General features: G+C 37.4%; 2 protein-coding genes across 2 annotated transcripts in view; both read right to left on the reverse strand.

The window, feature by feature from the left end:
• LOC109044790 (uncharacterized) lies at positions 1–8,656 on the reverse strand. Its single transcript, XM_019062715.2, has 2 exons — positions 8,536–8,656; positions 1–6,430 (listed from the first exon to the last, which is right to left on the reverse strand). The coding sequence occupies exon 2, from the start codon at positions 6,406–6,408 to the stop codon at positions 3,658–3,660; it is 2,751 nt and encodes a 916-aa protein (XP_018918260.2). The 5' UTR covers positions 6,409–6,430; positions 8,536–8,656; the 3' UTR covers positions 1–3,657.
• The window catches only part of LOC109044791 (protein-lysine N-methyltransferase EEF2KMT), a 20,912-nt gene continuing 10,856 nt past the window's right edge, over positions 8,550–18,605 (reverse strand). The window contains exons 2-6 of the mRNA XM_072305303.1: positions 13,951–14,103; positions 12,609–12,794; positions 10,457–10,814; positions 9,683–9,823; positions 8,550–8,656 (exon numbers count right to left, since the gene is read on the reverse strand). Of these exons, the coding sequence (XP_072161404.1) occupies positions 8,550–8,656; positions 9,683–9,823; positions 10,457–10,814; positions 12,609–12,794; positions 13,951–14,103 (945 nt within the window). The remainder of the gene's footprint in view (positions 8,657–9,682; positions 9,824–10,456; positions 10,815–12,608; positions 12,795–13,950; positions 14,104–18,605) is intronic.

An 18,605-nucleotide genomic window follows, 5' to 3' on the forward strand; every position in this document is an offset into this window, starting at 1 on the left:
TTGTGTTTCATTTCATGTATTTCAATTGTACACTGTACAAACAGTAACGGAGAAAAAATGGAAAAAATAAACTTGACTAAGGTAGGGCTTCAACGATAAAAGGAATACAAACTTTTTTATAAATTATACAATCGTTGACAGGATGAACTGGCTATGAAGATCATGCAAAAAGACCCTTTACATGGAATAATGGAAAGACATCAAAGAAATTGGTACATATTTGGAAGAGGTTTTACCATTGGAAGGTTTTTGTAAAAACCGAAGTAAAAGAAAATTTTTCCCTGGAATGGAAATTTACAAGCACTGGCAAGCTACAAAAAGTAAAAAAAAACCGCTTGTAAATTGCAGAGTGGAGTTTCCAATGCATTCAAACTAACATATTTTTTGCTATTTTCTAAAACAAGCAATAATCCAGGAAAAATGGAGAGGAAAAAAGATCATATCTTTGACAAAATATAAAGAAAAAGAGACGTTAAGTAAAACGATCTTTTGAGAATCGATTAAAGTTCAAATGCCTAAACTTCTGTACCTAAAAGATACAATAAACACAAAACGTAAGCTCACTTGGTGTCTTTTCTGACCAAAATGGCTAAAACAAAACTTTAACAAGAGACTGTGGTCAAATAATATAAAAGAAAGGGAAAGAGACAAAATAAATTGAAAAAAAAAAATCGAGAATGAAAAATAAAGAGAGAGTATTCACAGAGATAGAAAAACGCGAATGCTCTTATCAACACTACTGGCCTCTAGAGAAAGGCTACGTATTATACAGGTAATGAGCAAGGTTAACAGGTTGTGCGATAAAATGTGGATAAGTTACATCAAGCTAAGAGGGGGTAAATGCTCATTTTCAGCACTATTTCCCAACGATGGTGATGGAGTAGACAGATTGTTGATGAGTGCTTAGAGTCCGTAATTTTTAGAGGCCACGTAAAAAAAAAACCAAGCAGTTGACAGAGGCAGATCCATCAACTTGACAACACCGGATTTCCTCCATTAAAACCTATGCTAAATAATCGATTCTTGTCGGAGCACCTGGCCCCTCCAAGGATCGATACATTTCCATAGGTTTAAAAGTAGGAAAGACAATGATGCCACTTTGCTGGATCTGATAATGGCAGTTGACTGGACGCTCTTTGTAAGTAAGTGAAAATATCGATTTTGACAAGACTATCACCGAACACTAGCTTTTACGAGACAATATGAGTTTAACTCAATCTTATTTAAACTGATCAGAAATAAAAAGAAGAAAAAAAGGATTATTTAGATGATATTCAGATAATTCATCCTTAAGTCCAGTTAAAGTTGAATTACCATTGGGCGTATCGCATCACTTAGGTTAAAAACTGGAGTAGCTTTGAATTTAATTTCTTTGTTGAAAAATGAACGGGAAAAATTACAAAACAAAAAATAATGTGACTAGAAACATATCGAACTGACAAGTTGCATGACTTTATCTAGAATTTAAAAATAACAGGTATAAATTCTTTCTTGATTTGTCAGTATTGAAAGAGTTTCCTACCAAAAAAAGATTGCAGCACCTGCATATCGACAGTAAAACTACCAAACCACACATCTCGTTTACTGTGTTTAAAAATCTCCGCCCCCATTTTATTTCTCTGAAGGAGAACAAATCAATATCATTCCTTGAGGTTATTATAGAATTTTCTTTGCAGAAAGAAGAAAAATCACAGAAGTTTTCAAGAATTGACGTGGAGTAGTTTTACGTTGAAAAAATAAAGTATGACAGGAAGTCTGGAACGTTGCAAACCGAGATACATGGTCTGGTAGTTTCACCATCGATATGTGACTCTCCAGAACCATTTATTACACATAAAAAATGAACGATTTAAAAGAATGAAAATAGAAGTTGACTTTAAAGTAATGACTATAGTATCAAACGCAAATACAATATGAGATGCAAACTTTCCTAATCAATATATTTTTTTCATGGCGTTTTTTAGAACGCTTTTCAGGCAAATGGTTCTTACTAATCATGGGCGAGGGCTGAAGACTCTTTTTTGGTGTAAAACTCACAGTTGACTCAGATTTTTCACCTAAATGATGTACAATCGACCCTAATTTTGTCACATTTAATCGCTTGGACTAACTACCTTAATCAGAAATATATTTTCAGTTTTTTCGAGAAACTAGATTACGGTAATGAACCACTGGACAAGGTACAAATTTAAGCATTCTCATAAGTTTCCTCTTTGAAATTTTATGTGTAACACAACTTGCACAACGAGAATTAATGAAATCAACTTCCAACCAAAATATTAAGGTTTAGGTTCATCATTGCTTATGAAAAACGTAAGTCTACTTCAAATGGCGCATGCTACGACGGATTTGACAGGCTTCTTGATAAGCAGTGTCCCTTTCCCACCCTGAGTCGTTTAAAGTAAACAGCGTGCAGAGGCTGAGCCGAAGCACCGATATTGAGGTTTACTGCAAAGACTAGACTGCAAAGACGGTATTGTTTAGTGTGTGATTTAACTCAAGTAGGACTCAACTAGATTTTGTTCTTTATATGAGCATGAATAAGTTTGAATTATGCATCGAAAAACGTTAATAGTTCTATTAGGAGTTACTTTTTGAAATAATTTGCTTGGTACAAATCGTGTTCTACTTAAACATTTGATAAAAAACAAAAAAATATAATGTTTGAATTCGTACCCTGTCTAGTAGTCCATTAAAATATACTTTTGACTTTAAGGCAATAAATATTATGAAAATTAAAAATCATTGAAAAGTTGACAAAGCAGTAAAAGGTTGATGTCATTTACTCTTCAAAGGGACTTCGTTTAGTTGATCCCAAAAATGATACACTCATTCAAATTGTAGGTGAAACTTGTCTCGAGAAATGTTGATAAATGAGATATCATCACTTTCTCTCTCCTTTTAAAAGCAGAGTGCTGTCCAAAAAAAGGGGAAAATTACAGCAAGTAAGCAGTAGACAAATGTCCACAAAAGAATACAAAAAACTCTTAAAGAGAAAAATAAGATACATGCGGGGTACCTAAGTAAGTCTTTTAACTGAGCAATGAAAGTTTATTTTTTTTTCAAAACTGGAGGATAAAAGGTGATTTCCACATCGTTTCTAACGATTCCAAAGAAAGCCTGTAGATTTTTGTGGAAAGGCATGTCACTTTTTAAAAGCTGAGACTATAGATCAATCAACGATCTAAAAAGTACAATGAAGAAAGAATTAGAGACCAAGTTTTCCAATCCATTTCATAACTTGGAGAAAATAATTTGAACAATTTTCACAACAAAACAAAGATAAATGTTACCCCTACAAAAGATAAATGCATGGGTCAAGTTAAATAAAGTAACTCAAATTACTTAATCAGCATTGTGCTGGTTAATTTGGAATAAATTAGTATTGATAAAATTAAGTTTTATATCACTTATGAATGATTGGTATAACCAATTATTGAGTGCTTTAAGCATACTCATACGAACAAAAAAGTTAACTGAATTTTTGCGCTTTGCCAGAGTTTGGTTGTGTGTATCACTAAATGCAATTTACAGGAAAGAATTGACAATTAAATAAAAAATTAAAGTAGGCACATAAATAAATTACTCAACTTCAGACTAGGGATATTCAAGAGAAATAGAAATGTATACAGTTCCGAGAGTTTGACTATTTGGGAATTAGCTCTTTCGCAGTTGTTCCTGAATACGCTTTGAAAAACTGATGAGAACTCTTAGATCTCTATCAGTTAAGTACTTTAGGATCTCCTCTTTAAGATCAAGGGGTAGACAGTAGAAAGCCCGATATAAGACTGGGAAATATTTTACACCCTGCTCTAACAGTCCTTTGCGAACCTCCCCTTTCTGGAACTGACAATGGAGGATACTTCCATACATGGGAAAGCGAGACTTGTACTCATCAGATCTGAAAACCTGAGCAATGCAATTATTCCTTGCATAGCAAGCTAACTTATTCACATTATCTGTCAAAATATTGAAGAATGTGATATTGGTCTTGCCAACACATTCAGTCTTAGCACGAGCTATTTCGGCCTCGCACTTGCCCTGAAACTCGCTCACTTCAATTCCGTCACCGTAAGCAGTAGGCATGGGGCTCTGGTGATTGCTAAAGAGCCCAGCTGCCTTCATTCTGACAAAGTGGTGAACTAGGATTTCGACTGTCTCAGCCTTTTGATGTGTGAGCCCTGCATGGACAGCGTAGAATGAGGGGTCGTCTTCTTCCTCTGGCCGTGTTACTAGCTCACTGTTTGTGAAGTCGTACTCAAGCAGAGACTTGAGTACATTTTTATTCCAGAAAGCAGTTTGGATAGCAGTTTGATATGGGTTCTCTGAGTCAATCCTGGCGCCGTATTTGAGAAGGACTTCAACAACTCGAAGAAGTCCATTGTCGGCAGCACTGAAAAGAGGGGATCGTCCCTCTTTGCATTTACGGTTAACATCAGCACCGTTCTCAAGCAAGTGTTTAATGACATCTTGACCGAAATAGACACCTACATCAACAGCGATGTGAAGCGGCGTTTTGCCAGCCAAATCACTTGAATCCATGTTGGCACCATATTTGAGCAGCATCTCAACATTCTTGTGAAGTCCTCTCTTCGCAGCAGCGAACATAGGCGTCCTTTCCTGGTTGCATTTAGCATCAACATCTGCTCCATACTCTAACAACAGCTTGACGATGTTCTCTGATTTCCGTCGTGAAGCAAGATGTAGAGGCGTTTCCTTGGATTGGCCCTTTGTTTCATTGACATTTGCCCCAAATTTTAGTAAGGCCTCTACAATTTCATAGCAGCCTTTTATGATGGCCTGATGGAGCAATTCAGGGTTGGCAGCATCCTCTGGTTCCACACTGAAACCATACTGAACGAGCATTTTGACAATCTTCACGTACTCTGGGCCAGACTCTTTTAAGGCATAATAAAAAGATTTGCAATTGCTCACATTTTTAACATCAGGGCAAAGCTTTAAGATTCTTTCAACCATCGCCACATTAGGCTTCTCTACAGCCAACTGCAGAATGGTGCACCCATCACTGTCCTCGATATTCACATCAGCACCATTCTCCAAAAGCAATTTTGTAAGCTTTAAATTGTTCTCCTTAAATGCCCAATGCAAGAGGGTTCCGTCATCATCCAGTGCATTGACATTTGCTCTTTTCTTCAACAAGAATTTCACAACATGGAGATGATCCCGTTTCCCTGCTACATGCAAAGGTGTGCCATCGCTGCCTGGAGCATTGATGTCAGCACTTTTTTTTAACAGAAACTTCACATGTTCCAAGCTCCCCATCATACATGCAGAATGCAGGAGGGTGCCATTTTCGCCATAAGCATTGATGTCAGCACCATTTTCTAGCAGGAGCCTGACTACATTCAAGTGCCCTTGCTCAAAGGCAAGGTGAATAGCAGTGCTACCTTCATATGTAGTATTGACATCTGCACCCACACCTAACAGGAACTTTACTAGGTGAGCATTGCCTGCCTTACAAGCAAAATGCAAGGGGGTGCCTTCAGTATCACTAGCATTAATATTGGCATCGTGTTTCAACAAAAGCTTGACTATGTCCAAGTGCTCTTGCTTGAGAGCAATGTGTAAAGGTGTGCTATCATTCTTCCCTTTTCTATTCACATCAGCACCCATTTGTAACAAAAACTGAACTGACTCCACATCTGCATCCTTACAGGCAGAAAATAACGGAGACCCTTCATAATCCTCCAAGTTGAGATTAGCGCCATGATTGAGGAGAAATTTTGCAAGCTCATAGTTCTTTTTGCGAAGCGCCAAACGCAAAGGGGTCCGCCCTCTCTGACCAACCGATGTTAGGGAGATGTTGATATTTGCTCCATGTTTGATTAGCTTACGAACCATAGAAATATTACCTTTTTTTATGGCCAAGTGTAAAGGGGTTGAGCCATCGTTTCTTAAGGCATCCACATCCGCCTCAAATCTGAGTAATAGGTCAGCAAGGTCTTCATGACCTGCCTCAACAGCAATGTGTAGGATACTCCCACCTTTAGGATACCTATAATTGACATTGGCACCATGAGATAAAAGCTGTTCGATGATTCGAAGGTTCTGCTTCTCAACAGCAGTTCGAATGCATGGCTTCCCGTATTTGCCTTCCGAGTGAACATCAGCTCCTAGACTTAAAAGAAGTTTGACTAGTTCCTCATTATCCCTCAGTACAGCAAGGTGAAGAGGCGTCAGCCCTTTAGAGCCACTTATCTCAATATCAGCACCTTTGTTGATGAGAATCTGAACAATTTCAATGCTTCCACTATCCACCGCATCATAAACTAACGGGTACTCAGTAATTTTAAAGAGTTTTGAAGACCTTACCAGATTCTTAACCTCCGATGCTATTCCACCACGAATTGCATTGAGAAGAGCCTTTGTGGGTCGCCCATTTTCCATGATTGTTAATTGTTAATTTTGACTGAAAAATAGAAACGCCATCTTTCAGTAAGTAATATGACTCATGAATAAAGATACAAGAAAACACTCTTCTTCTTTTTACTGAATAATTTTGAATTTGATACAACACATTAGAATAATCTGATGGATTTGAAAATTTGAGGGATGAGAGAGTAAAAACTAAGCAGCAGAGAGTCCACAAAACCCATCAACAATGTATGAATAGTCGTAGTTTAGTGGATAGTATTTGTTCTCTTTTATCAGGAAATTTAAGTTTGAATTTCATTATGTGCACGAAAAACTTCTCTTGCACTGGCGTTTCTTCAAAACACTGTTACTGCTATGTAAGTGATGACAAATCAGTTAGATTTTTAAGTGTCCGCCACAGCAAAAATGGTTAAAGCAATCCGTCTGTTCTGTTCAAACATTTCTTGCTTCTTGGAGTATTTTTCTGTTCAAGTCACTGTTGTCTTGATGCCATAAAGATAAACTGGTTTATTATAAGAAGTTAGAAAGTGGTTGATGGTATGTTAACTTAGTTGGGTCCCAGAAATTTAAGCTTGGGTTAAAAGCAAGCTGCACAGATTTTTCCTGGAAACTAAATAGTGTGATCCAAGGTTAAACCGCCGTACAGAAAAAGCTAACCTATGGATTAAAATAAACTTTTTACCTCTATGAAATTTTTCCAATAGCATTTTTTTAAGGGGATCACAGCCCCTTCAAAGTTTTAAGGAATAAATTGATTTTCCTACATTTTAGCAACAGTAGTGCATCGAATCTCATGAAAATTGGTATGCACTCATAAGTTGATCCGCTGAATTCATTACCAACATTATTATTAAGATTCAAATCTCACTTGAAAGTGGGGTTTCGGGGGGGGAGGGGGGAGGAGAGGAGGGGGAAGGGTATTAGACTTATAAAGGCCAGTGACTGGGTTTTTTTGTGTATAAAGGTGGTATTTCACGAACCTCCGAGACCCCACTTTTTAATGTTGGTAATGAATTCAGCGGATCAAATTATGGGTGCATACCAATTTTCATGAGATTTGGTCCACTACTTTTGCCAAACTGCAGGAAAATCGATTTTTTTTTCTTGGAACTTTGACGGGGCTGTGGCCCTTTTAAAAAGCACTTTCAGAAAAAATTTCACAGAATTAAAAGTCTCATTTTGACCAATAGAACACTCTTTTGCAGTCTGGAAGTTTGATCTTGGATTGCCCTGTGTTGCTTACATGTTTGGCCTATAATAAGTTGAAAATGAGAAGTATGAGAAAGTAAAAAAGACTATTTTAGTGAACTTTAGGTTATTTTAAAAAGAATTGTCAGAGATAACAATTGTCATTGCCGATGCGCTGAATTTTTTGATACTCTTTTTTCAACCCTTTTCTTATATTTTTCTTGGCATTGGGCTTGTCACAAATGACAATCATTACTCCTTGGGCTGTAAAAATTGACTGGACTGAACCTTATCAACCTATCACTTGTGCATCCAGCCTGCATAAATACTCCATGATCTGTACCTCATAATTTCAAAAATCAATTTTTGAAACTGGGATTAATTGATCTTTGCAACATAAGAGAAGCATTCATTTTACCTTCCCAAGTAGGACCACTACAATCAGTTCTTCTGTCACTGAGTAGGAATTTTTCCGAGAAAAGTCATCAGTTTGTGTGTCATAGTGATACTGCATATAGGCTACTGGCGCATGGGATATTATAGTGCCTCATACACCACTTAGGGATAAAGCACAAAAACGTAGCCCGAATATACGAATAAATAAGGGGGAATTAGCCTTGTGTACCCATGTTTTAATTTCCTCCTTGTCTATATATGACTTAGTGTGGAATAGTTTTGACTCAGTCAAACTAATTTTTCTGTGGGGTTCAAAGGCCAAACTCAATTGACTGAGGCTTTCAAATATTAGTGAGTTATTCCAGGAAGGATGCGACTAAAAGGTAAGTTTTGAGTCTCAACAATCACTAGTAGTTGTAGCATACATCCTTATTGTTTTTTCCATATCTCATCTGGGCTTGATGCGAGTGTTCAAAAACACATTGATCACCGTCATGGACACGTTGAAAGTTATATAAAACATTAACTGAATAAACTAATATGAGACCAACTTACATTTCTTACTGCGATTATGTCTCTTTATGAATAGAGTACAACAGGACATTTCCTACCAGATCATAGTGGAAAATGAGCTTGCTGTTGAACGGAATCAGTTTAGGTGTCATACCCATACCACCTGAAAATGGGAAGAGAAATCACTTAGCTTATTGACAAGAGAAACTGCCTAAAAAATTTTTCAATACATTTTTAAGCTTTCCACATAATTTTCAGTTCTCCGTTGGTTGCAAACTTGGTTCTACAAATACTGACTTTGAATTAATAATATAGAATCCAAACATTGAATCCACTTCTTCGTTTTATGGTTCTTTTCCCTAAACAATTTACTTTTGTTCTATTATCAAATATCAAGACCAACTTGGATTATGGATGCCAAAAATGGGGAGGGCTCCTCCCACCAGCCCACAAATTTTTCAAAGATATCTGGATTGGTTGAGGTTTCAAGAACTTCAGTTGCCCAACAGTCCATTGAACAGTTATGTCATAGGCCAAAGAATGATTTGAGTCACAATGGCTCTATACTGCGCAAGAGATACAGCCAAGTGAATAGACATTTAATGGGTAAAATTGCATAAAAATCATGACAGGCTCATCAAAAAAGTCTGAGATCCACTCTAGCCCCAAATCTGCATAGCTTGTAACAAGCTTTCTTGAATGTTCCCCAGCTGTCGGCAGTTTTCTTCGATGGCTGGCATACACATTTCATCCTACCACCCCATTCTGCACCAATGCTCAATCAATAACAAGATCTGCGGTGCTGCGATTACAACTGCTTGCTTCACGAGTTTAGTTTTGTGCCAATTGATGAAAAATCAGAAAATTAGAATTGTGGCAATATTTAGGAGCTTACATTTGGCCAGGATCTTCTTTTTAGGCTCGATGGTCAACTTTTTAGAAGAATTTGGTGCACAGGTGCCTATAGGTTTGGAACACTGTCCTAATGAAGAAATTCTTGAGCTCCTTCACAATTTCCGGGAGATCATGAGCCTCAAGAGGCGCAAACCCGGAGAACTAACCAGCCTCAGGCTGGTTAGTTACAATGATAAAGTAAAATAAAAAAATACATACATAAATAATAAATAATAATAATAAAATAAAAAATAAAATAAATAATACATAAATAATAAAAAAGAGCGCATCTTACCTAGAGTTTCTAAAAATAATTCATGCGTCCCTTGATTTCGAATGGTGCATGCAAAAATCACTGAAATGTCTTTTTTCTTTTCAAAAAACGAATTTAAGACTTTACACAACGGTGTGACCAGGCTTGGATCATAAACAACATCTGTAACAAAGCAAAAAAAAAAAACCATTGCCAAATTTTGATTATTAAGTAATAAAGAACGAAAGACAAGAGACAAGAAAAATAAAAGGGCTCCTTTAGACGGAATTTCCAGAATTTTTATTGCTAAAGCCCTCTAAGAGAAGGGCTTCTTGAATTGGAGATCAGGTATCAATACATCCATTTTCTTAAAACTAACTCAACATCACCAAATTTTTGTTGGATTATTTTCCAGTTTTTGTAAATTGCATAATGTTTCTTCACATTTTCCTCGAAATGAACCTTTAAGCTTGAATTTCATGAGACCAAGAATATAGTCAAATGCACAAGAGTACTGATACAGCACATTTGTAGCACGTATGATACGAGACTTGGGAGCAAAATTACGTGACTATTTAAATTTCTAAAATATCCAATATATAAAAGTAAATAAATGAAAATATATAAGATTAATAGTTGTTTTTATAATAAAAATACCCACGATATTTTTGCATAAATGACTACCAAAAGTTCACGTAGAATCACCAGTACAAGGATTAATAACTTTAGCATCAATCCTTTTAAAACTAAGTTCATATGGATTAATTTGAAACAAACATTGTTGAGAAACCTTTTTTTAAGCTCAGACATACATACCTGCTGCTAACAAGACATCAGGAAAATCCAATTCGCAAAAAATTGAGTCCAAATCAAATGAAATCCAATCTAGTTTAGCAACTAGGATGTGTTTGCCTTCCCATAAATTATTCAGCAAAACATCTTGGTCTTCTGGACCATAATCAAAGTTATCCTCACAGCCGGTATTAATGTTGATGTTGGAACAGAGCTGTTTCAATACAGATTCATGAACATCAGTGAATGCTACATATTTTGGGAGACAAGTTTTACAAACAACCAAGCCAGTTAGACCGATGCCCGAGCCCAGTTCTAGAATGCCTTTGCCATTCAAGACGACAGAATTTTCTAGACACCACTCTGCGAGTACAAATGCACCCTACAATGAAAAAACAGAAAAATAGTGACATTAGGCGACTTCATAAAGATATTCTAGGGATAGAAATTTGTCTCCAAAATTTAAAAGAATAAGTTCATCGTAACCATCCGAATCAGCAGGAACAATAATTCCATTCTTGGATGTGATGGTACTCAAAAAAATTGGAGGTTTATGATAGCGTTTCAAAACAAAATTTAAGGATTTGCAGGTTCTGAAATATTCTACACTGACTTCCATTGACTCAGGAAGTGAAAGATTTCAAGATCTCAAAAGTAGAATTTAATCTTCCTAAGTTCTGTCTCCTCCAAGCCTACAGAGGCAAATTTCAAACGCGAATAACACATTGCGACGTTGTCTGTGCACAAAGGTCCGGCAGAACATTTGTTTAAACTATTTTTTGCTATTTCAACAAGATAGGACAAGACACATCCTCATTTGTACTGATATATCAAATCTTGATTTCTTTTTATGCTGACATAAGTGTCCAAGAATCAGCCTGTGGTTTTGATTTTAACTTAAAAATCCATATCATACCTGAAATTTGTTTTTTTATAATACAAAACAATTCGACGGTGTAAATTGGCAATCACATAACTCAGTTTGCGATGTTGCAGACTTCCTGTTATACTTCATTTTTTAAATGGAAAACTATTCAACAGCAATTCTTTAAAACTGCCGGATTTTTCTTCTCTGTGCGAAGAAAATTCTGTGAAAACTTCAAGGAATGATGTTAATTTGTTCTCCTTTAAAAAATAACATAGAGGCAGAGATTTTCAGAAACCGCAAACAAGATATGTGATTGCAGACTTTCGCCGTCGAATTGCCCCAGGGTAAGGATTCTCTACTCAGTAAAAAGCTTGCTTCCTGTGTACTGGCAGTTTCTTCTTTCCATGATTATCGTTAAAGTTATTTGCGCCCATAAAGAATCTTTGTAAAAATAAAATCATTGAAATAATATGTGTCTGATAATGGCAGGGTTATGGACTAAATTTTACTTCCATATTCTTGCTGAATTCATGCCCGGATTTACTGGGCAGGTAACCTAGGCAGTTGCCTCCATGCGGCAAATTACAGTAGAAAGGAGACCGAAAGAAAAAAATAACTTTAGGATTTTTCATTTTTTATGTTTCAGTTTCTCGGGTAAGATTTGACTGGAAATAGTCAACCTTGCTCAGAGACATTATTTTCTGATTATTTCGATGATGATTATATCTGATGGCTCCCCCCCCCCCCCCCCCCCGATTTTCAGTGGTTCGTAATATTTTCAGCTGGAGCCATCACATAGATGGCAAAATTCTGGTTGCCTTGGGGTGGCAAAAAGTCAAATCAAGGCATGGCTGAGTCCCAAGAGAAAAAAAAAATTCTTTCAACGAAAGTGACTGAAAATCAGAGAACATCTCCAACTTTAAATTTGGCATGTCAAAAAATGGAGAACATACAATTTTCAAACTGAAAACAAAAAACAAAAGCTTTTCAAATTGTCCCTCTTAGCCAAACAACTATAGCACGTTTTCTGGATCTGTTAGAAAATTTACCAGTTTCCAGACTGGTTCAATGCTTTTAAAGAAATCAGGTTGAAAATACATGTCCTGTTGGCCAATAATTTCTGTTCAACAAGACAAAGCATTTTCAGTATGTTAAATAAAAATATTTGCTTCAGAAAAAACTTATAGTAACAGTCGCAAGAGCTTAACAGAATATGAACTATTTCTCAACTGATTTCAGGTTAGGATTCAATTTCAATATCTCACGGATAGATTACAAACTGAAAAATAAGGAGAGCCTGTAACTTACTTGCCAGCTACAGAGACCTGTGGTCCCCTCGGATACAATGGAAGTGCTCTCTTTTAAGGTCACAAATTTGTCATCTGCTGCTTTGTAGTGTTTAAAACTGAAATCAGAGCTAGGAGGCGGTGACTGTAATAGTTCTTGAAATTTTGAATAGAGGTCCTCACTGACTTCTACTCCACGTTCTTCTAACTGTGCAGGGAAAAAGTAAGGGAGGATTAAAAGATTGAGCATAACTTTTCACACATAGTTAATCCCCCAATCAATTTTCTTTCACTGTTAAAGAGGATTAATTTATAAACAAGGCGTATCAATTTAATTGAATGATTTCCTGTATTTTTATATCATTTGATTTCTTAAAATTACAAATCATTTTCAGAGTCATTTTTCAAATGCTAGCTGGATTGCTGGATTGGTTGAGGTATCAAGAACTTCAGTTGGCCAACAGTCCATTGAACAGATTTGTCATGGGCCAAAAAATGATTTGAGCTACAATGGCTCTATAGTGCGCAAGATATACAGCCAAGTGAATAGACATTTAATGGGTAAAATTGCATAAAAATTTTGACAGGCTCATCAAAAAAGTCTGAAATCAACTCTAGACTCAAATCTGCAGAGCTTATAACACGTTTTCTTAAATGTTCTCCAGCTATCAGCAGTTTTCTTTGATGGCTGGCATATAGGTTTGCCATGAAAGAGGCATATCAAAACCTAACAATGGTAACAAATAAGTTTTAAACTTTCATTGCGTGTGATTTCGACTGATTTTAAGCTTTTGCTTTTGGAAATCAAAGAAATAAGGAGAAAAGCAATGAGTACAGCAAACAAAAGCAAAAAAACTTTTTAAAGGAAACCTCAGGCGTTTAAGCAGGATATACCTGAGTTAATTTTCTTTTTAACGATACAACTACTTAGGAATAGAAATTTTGAAATGGGCCCCAATGTATTTGTTTGCACAGAAACCATTACTTTTTGTTGAGTAAACACATACCATTAGGTACTGCTGTTTGCAGTTTCTTCTTTCTCTTTAGCAAGCAGGGGCGTTAAGACAAGGCATCAACTGAGTTCAAAGCGAAAGGCTTTGCATGTTTGACTCGGAAACAGTGATGCTCATCGTATGATAATACTGCTAAATTCCCCAAAAATTCTTGAGATTTGCACATGGAAAGTGTGAGTTTAAAGGCTCACCTCACGCGGAAGATAATAAGGAGCATCATATAAAATATTTCAAAATTTAGCAAATGCTGAATTTCGTCGTAATGTATGCTTGTTCTTTAAAGGCAAGAATATGAGCCTATTTCATCAACAAGATGAATGAGTCGAGGGCTGTAGTAAGTGAAAAAATTACCGTCAAAATTATGTACTTCAGAAAGCCTAGCTGATAGCTCAACTTCAGAGGATACTTCTGGTTGAGAGGATGATTGAGTGTTTCAGCAAGCAGAATATTTTGAAGTTTCAGACTCTCATCTTCATCTTTAGTAGAAAGTTCTTTTAGTATATCCTAAAACAAAGGAGAGAACATATGCACCATTACTTGTGTAAGTTTGAAAAACTGGAATTGGATAAAATATCTTGTGCTACGTAAGAGTTGCTTATTTGCAAGCTGAGGAGTAGGCACATTACTTGAGGGAAAATGTTGCCTTCAAGATGGGATAATTGTGTTAGGTAAGTACGTCCATAATCCTGGCGTAACACTTACAGAGTTTATTTAAATTCCTTCCAAAATATTTCTGAATTTGATATTAATTTATAAGTGCTTCTGAAGTTGACACTCCTTGCTTTAACTATGTTGTTAATGTTGTCAGTATCATTGAGCAAGAAAAAACGTACAGAGTGAATGATAAAGAACTTAGATCTTAAAATACTTCCCCGAAGGAAAACATGTAAGAAGTTAATTATGATACAATAACTATTTGCCACAGGTACCACAGACCAGCTAGTATAGACTGAACTTCTAAAGCAGTTCAGTAAATGATCAGTCCAAAGTGAGTAGGTTACGTTCCCTGGTCTCTATTTCAGCAAAAATCCAGGACCTGTCTCGTGAGGATTCAGACTACTAGGAGATGGACATTTACCATGAACTAATTACCAGACCTGTCTGCTTGAAATGGCAATGGAGTAGCTGAATAAAGAAGGGAGGAAAAATATGCTCAGGTTTCAATTAGCCATCACTTAATAGTTCAGAACTATAAGATCTTAACGTGAAAACTAGGCTAAACAGCATTGCTTGAGCTAAAATGAGTGCTTCTGGGCTTCATGAAGTCATGACTCCAAGCAAATGAACTAGTGAAAGCAGACATCATCATCGAAACCATACGAATCATTAGAAACCAAGAAGGGTTGACGATGATAACTGTTCTAGCATTGGTGCATGCAAGCAAGAGTCTGAGCATTAGACCGACCTTTGAAACTTGGAAAAAGCTATAAGTAGAGAATTTAATAGCAAGAATTGCGTTGAAGAGGACAAACCTGCCAGTCAATTTTTTTGACAGAAACACAGCATAGAAACTTTTCCGAGATTAACCTGCAAAATATGCCTGAATACTTAAGTTCCTCATTTTCCATGGGAACGAAATGATTTGGGCCAAGTGGTAATTTGGATTTTCACGGAAAATATATTACACATAAACACTCCAACATCTGAGATTAAGCCAATGGAATTTGATGAAAACCACCAAAAAGTGCATAAAGAAAAGATTCACACTAAAGTCACGTTGTTTACATATTTCCGTCCAAAGACAATGCATCATGCATCTGTGAGACCGGTTTTTGGTGAATCTTTGTAAAGCGCGGGAACAACGACGCAACGGGCGCTTCTTTTAAATTGAAATATATCATGCAGTGTTTTTTTTTTTTTTTTTTAAGTACTATGTAAATTCATCCTGTAAATTTGTGAAATGATAATGCAAGTAAAAAAAAAAAAAAAAAAAATTCTTTATTATTGTTGATGCAACACCGTCAACTCGTTTAGTTTGAGTAATAAATCAGTTTTTTTCCTTTAATTTAAATTCATGTTATCTGTAGAATAATAATGCGGCGATTGACTTTCACTTCCCGTTTCCCCTTATTACTACCGATTAATTACTTATTTACGGTATTCTCCTCCAACTTCCGATTTTCACTTCCCTTTCCGGTTTCCAATTACTATTTCCAGTTTTCACTCCCTTTTTCCGGTTATTACATTCAACTTCCAGTCATTGCATTTAACTTCCGGTTATCACATTCAACTTCCGATTATCACATTCAAATTCCGGTCATTACTTTCCTCCTCCGATTCTCTCTTCCGCTCCGGGTTATCCATTTCTTCAGGCCCGGACTTAGGGCGTGTGCAGGGCGTGCGGCTCACACGGGCGCCAGCCTTTGGGGGGCGCCACGAAAGAAGAAGAGAGGGAAAAAAGAGGGGAAAAGGAAAAGGAAAAAAAGGGAAGAAAGGACAAGGGGAAAAAAGGAAAAGGAAACAAGGTTGGGCCGGGAAAGCAAGGAAGAAGGGGGGAAATGGAGGGAAAAAGGAGGCAAGAAAAGTTAAAAGAGAGTCCGCGAGAAAGGGGGGGGGGGCATAAAAACCATAGACAAAATATAAAGAGAATTGCCGTCTAAAGTTAAATTTTCAGGACAAAAACTCCACCTGGTCCACAGACGGTCAGGCGCCCCTTGACCCTAAATTTGCGGCTGTACAGAAATACAAGAGTAGGCATGTAGTAAGGGGGCGCCATAAATCCATCGAACAGGAGCCGACATAGCATTTTAGGCCACGTCCGCCATCTTGGATTTGAGAATTTTTAAACATAGTAAAAATTCGAGTTTCCGGTCGAAAAATACCCTCAGACACCGAGTTTCAAAAAAATCCATCGAACAAGAGCCGACATAGCATGTTAAGCCATTTCGGATTTTCGAATTTTGAATGTTTTGAATTTTGACAGATTTTGATTTAAAACGCGTGATCCCCAAAATCGAAGCTCACATTCGGATTCCTCGTAAAAAGTCGATGCGATTTCATGTAGGTATCATACCCTGACACCGAATTTCAGGAGAATCCATCGAACAGGAGCCGAGATGGCATTTGAAGCCACTTCAGTCATTTCGGATTTTTGAAGTTGAAAATGTTTACTTAAAACGCGTGATACCCAAAATCGAAGTTCAGATTCGGATTCCTCGTAAAAAATCGATGCGATTTCATGAATCATACCCTGACACCGAATTTCAGGAAAATCCATCGAACACGAGCTGAGATGGCATTTTAAGCCACGTCAGTCATTTCAGATTTTCAAATTTGGAAAATTTGACTTAAAACGCGTGATACCCAAAATCGAAGTTCAGATTCGGATTCCTCGTTAAAAATTGATACAATTTCATGTATCATATCCGAGCATAGCGTGAAGGAAAGAGACGTAACGCAGACATACTGATTCGAGCATATGAATCCAACGTGGCAACATGGGTAGTGCTCAGTGGGTCAGCGGAGGAGGAAGAATAAGAATTTATCGTGAGGAATTCCTCGGGACGAAACCGAACGCTTGCTTAGCGCCGGCCGGCGCCTCACCATTCGGTTGCATCTCGGGCGACCGGCGCGGCGGCGTAGTTCAAACGGGTAGTATGACAGAATCTATACGCGTCGTTAAACCTTTTTCCTTCACGCTATTTTAACATATGATACATGAAATCTCATCAATTTTTCACGAGGAATCCGAATCTGAGCTTAGATTTTCGATATTACGCGTTTTAATCTATTTAAAATCGTAAGAGAAATTACAGAATTGTCCTTGAAAATTGATCACACATTAGTGATTTTTTACCCCGTTTTTCTTTTACGTTCACGTAATGAAATTAGATCAACAGTTGAATCATCGACTAGTCTAGCCTAACCTCCCAGAATCGGTCTAAAGGGCGAACGATTTTATCAGATAAGATGTGCGGTCCTAGTTTCCGGGCATTTGCGGTTTGATGGAAGCTGCGATGAGGAGAAACGGAAGATATGCGAAACTCGGCGGATATTAAGTGAGAAACCAGGCAGGGGAAAGGCTTTCTTCCCGAAAAGTTAGTGCTCGGGTCAACTTACATGGTCACTGGAGCATTGTATAGCAGGTTGTGGGAAACTATTTTTTTGCAGCAACAACCAATTGGATCGCATTTTGCAAAAAGGAACTAAGAGCATTTCAATGTTGCTGGGATTGTGCAACTTAGGTACATTCTTTGCATAAAGTAAACTTTGCGACGGTAATTTTCGTCTTGGATTCATAGTTTATTGGGAGTAGAGGTGAAACTAGTTTAGATGATCCTTTATGTTTGCAAGGTCAGCGACATTGGAATGCTCTTTTTCGGTTTTTACTTCCCACATCTGGTTGACCTAATCTGTCCACTTTATAGGTCATCCCTTCCTATTACCGGTTTTCACTTTCTACTTCCGGTTTCCAACTTCCACTTAAGTTTTTTACTTCTTATTTCCCGCGGTATTCACTTCCCGTCTTGTCTCTGGTTCAGGTTAGCCTCTTAAACCAACCAACTTGATATACATGTTATTGCATTGTTATTGCTGTCTCCGTGCTGTCCGAAATTCCCATAATATATCCTCCTCCTTCCCTTGTAGATCCTCTGCCTCCCTTTCCTCTCCTCTAACCTCGAAAGCCCCCTTTTCTCCCTTCCGGAATTCACCACGTAGACTGCAGCCTCCTCAAGATAACGATCTCCATAAATCCAATCCCGTTTCAAAACCCTGTAAGTCATCATCACTGAATAATAATTTGAACGGAAGCAAGAGCCCACTGGTTCCCTATTACTTCACTAAGCCTCTACCAGCGATGCGCCAAACATAGTGCGGTCGCTAGCCAACGCTAAACGCATATTAGCACCTACAAGAGTGCAGGAATACTTCACGCATTGCACCTAACTGACAATGAGTGCGGCCGCTGGTCGGCAGAAAAGTGTATTAGCGCCTTCAAGCGTGGAGGAATACTTCACACATTGCGCATTGCGATGCTGGTCGGCTTGAAACGCAAGTGGGCGATT

The sequence above is a fragment of the Bemisia tabaci genome, chromosome 1, assembly GCF_918797505.1.
Source record: "Bemisia tabaci chromosome 1, PGI_BMITA_v3".
In the NCBI taxonomy this organism is placed as follows: domain Eukaryota; kingdom Metazoa; phylum Arthropoda; class Insecta; order Hemiptera; family Aleyrodidae; genus Bemisia; species Bemisia tabaci.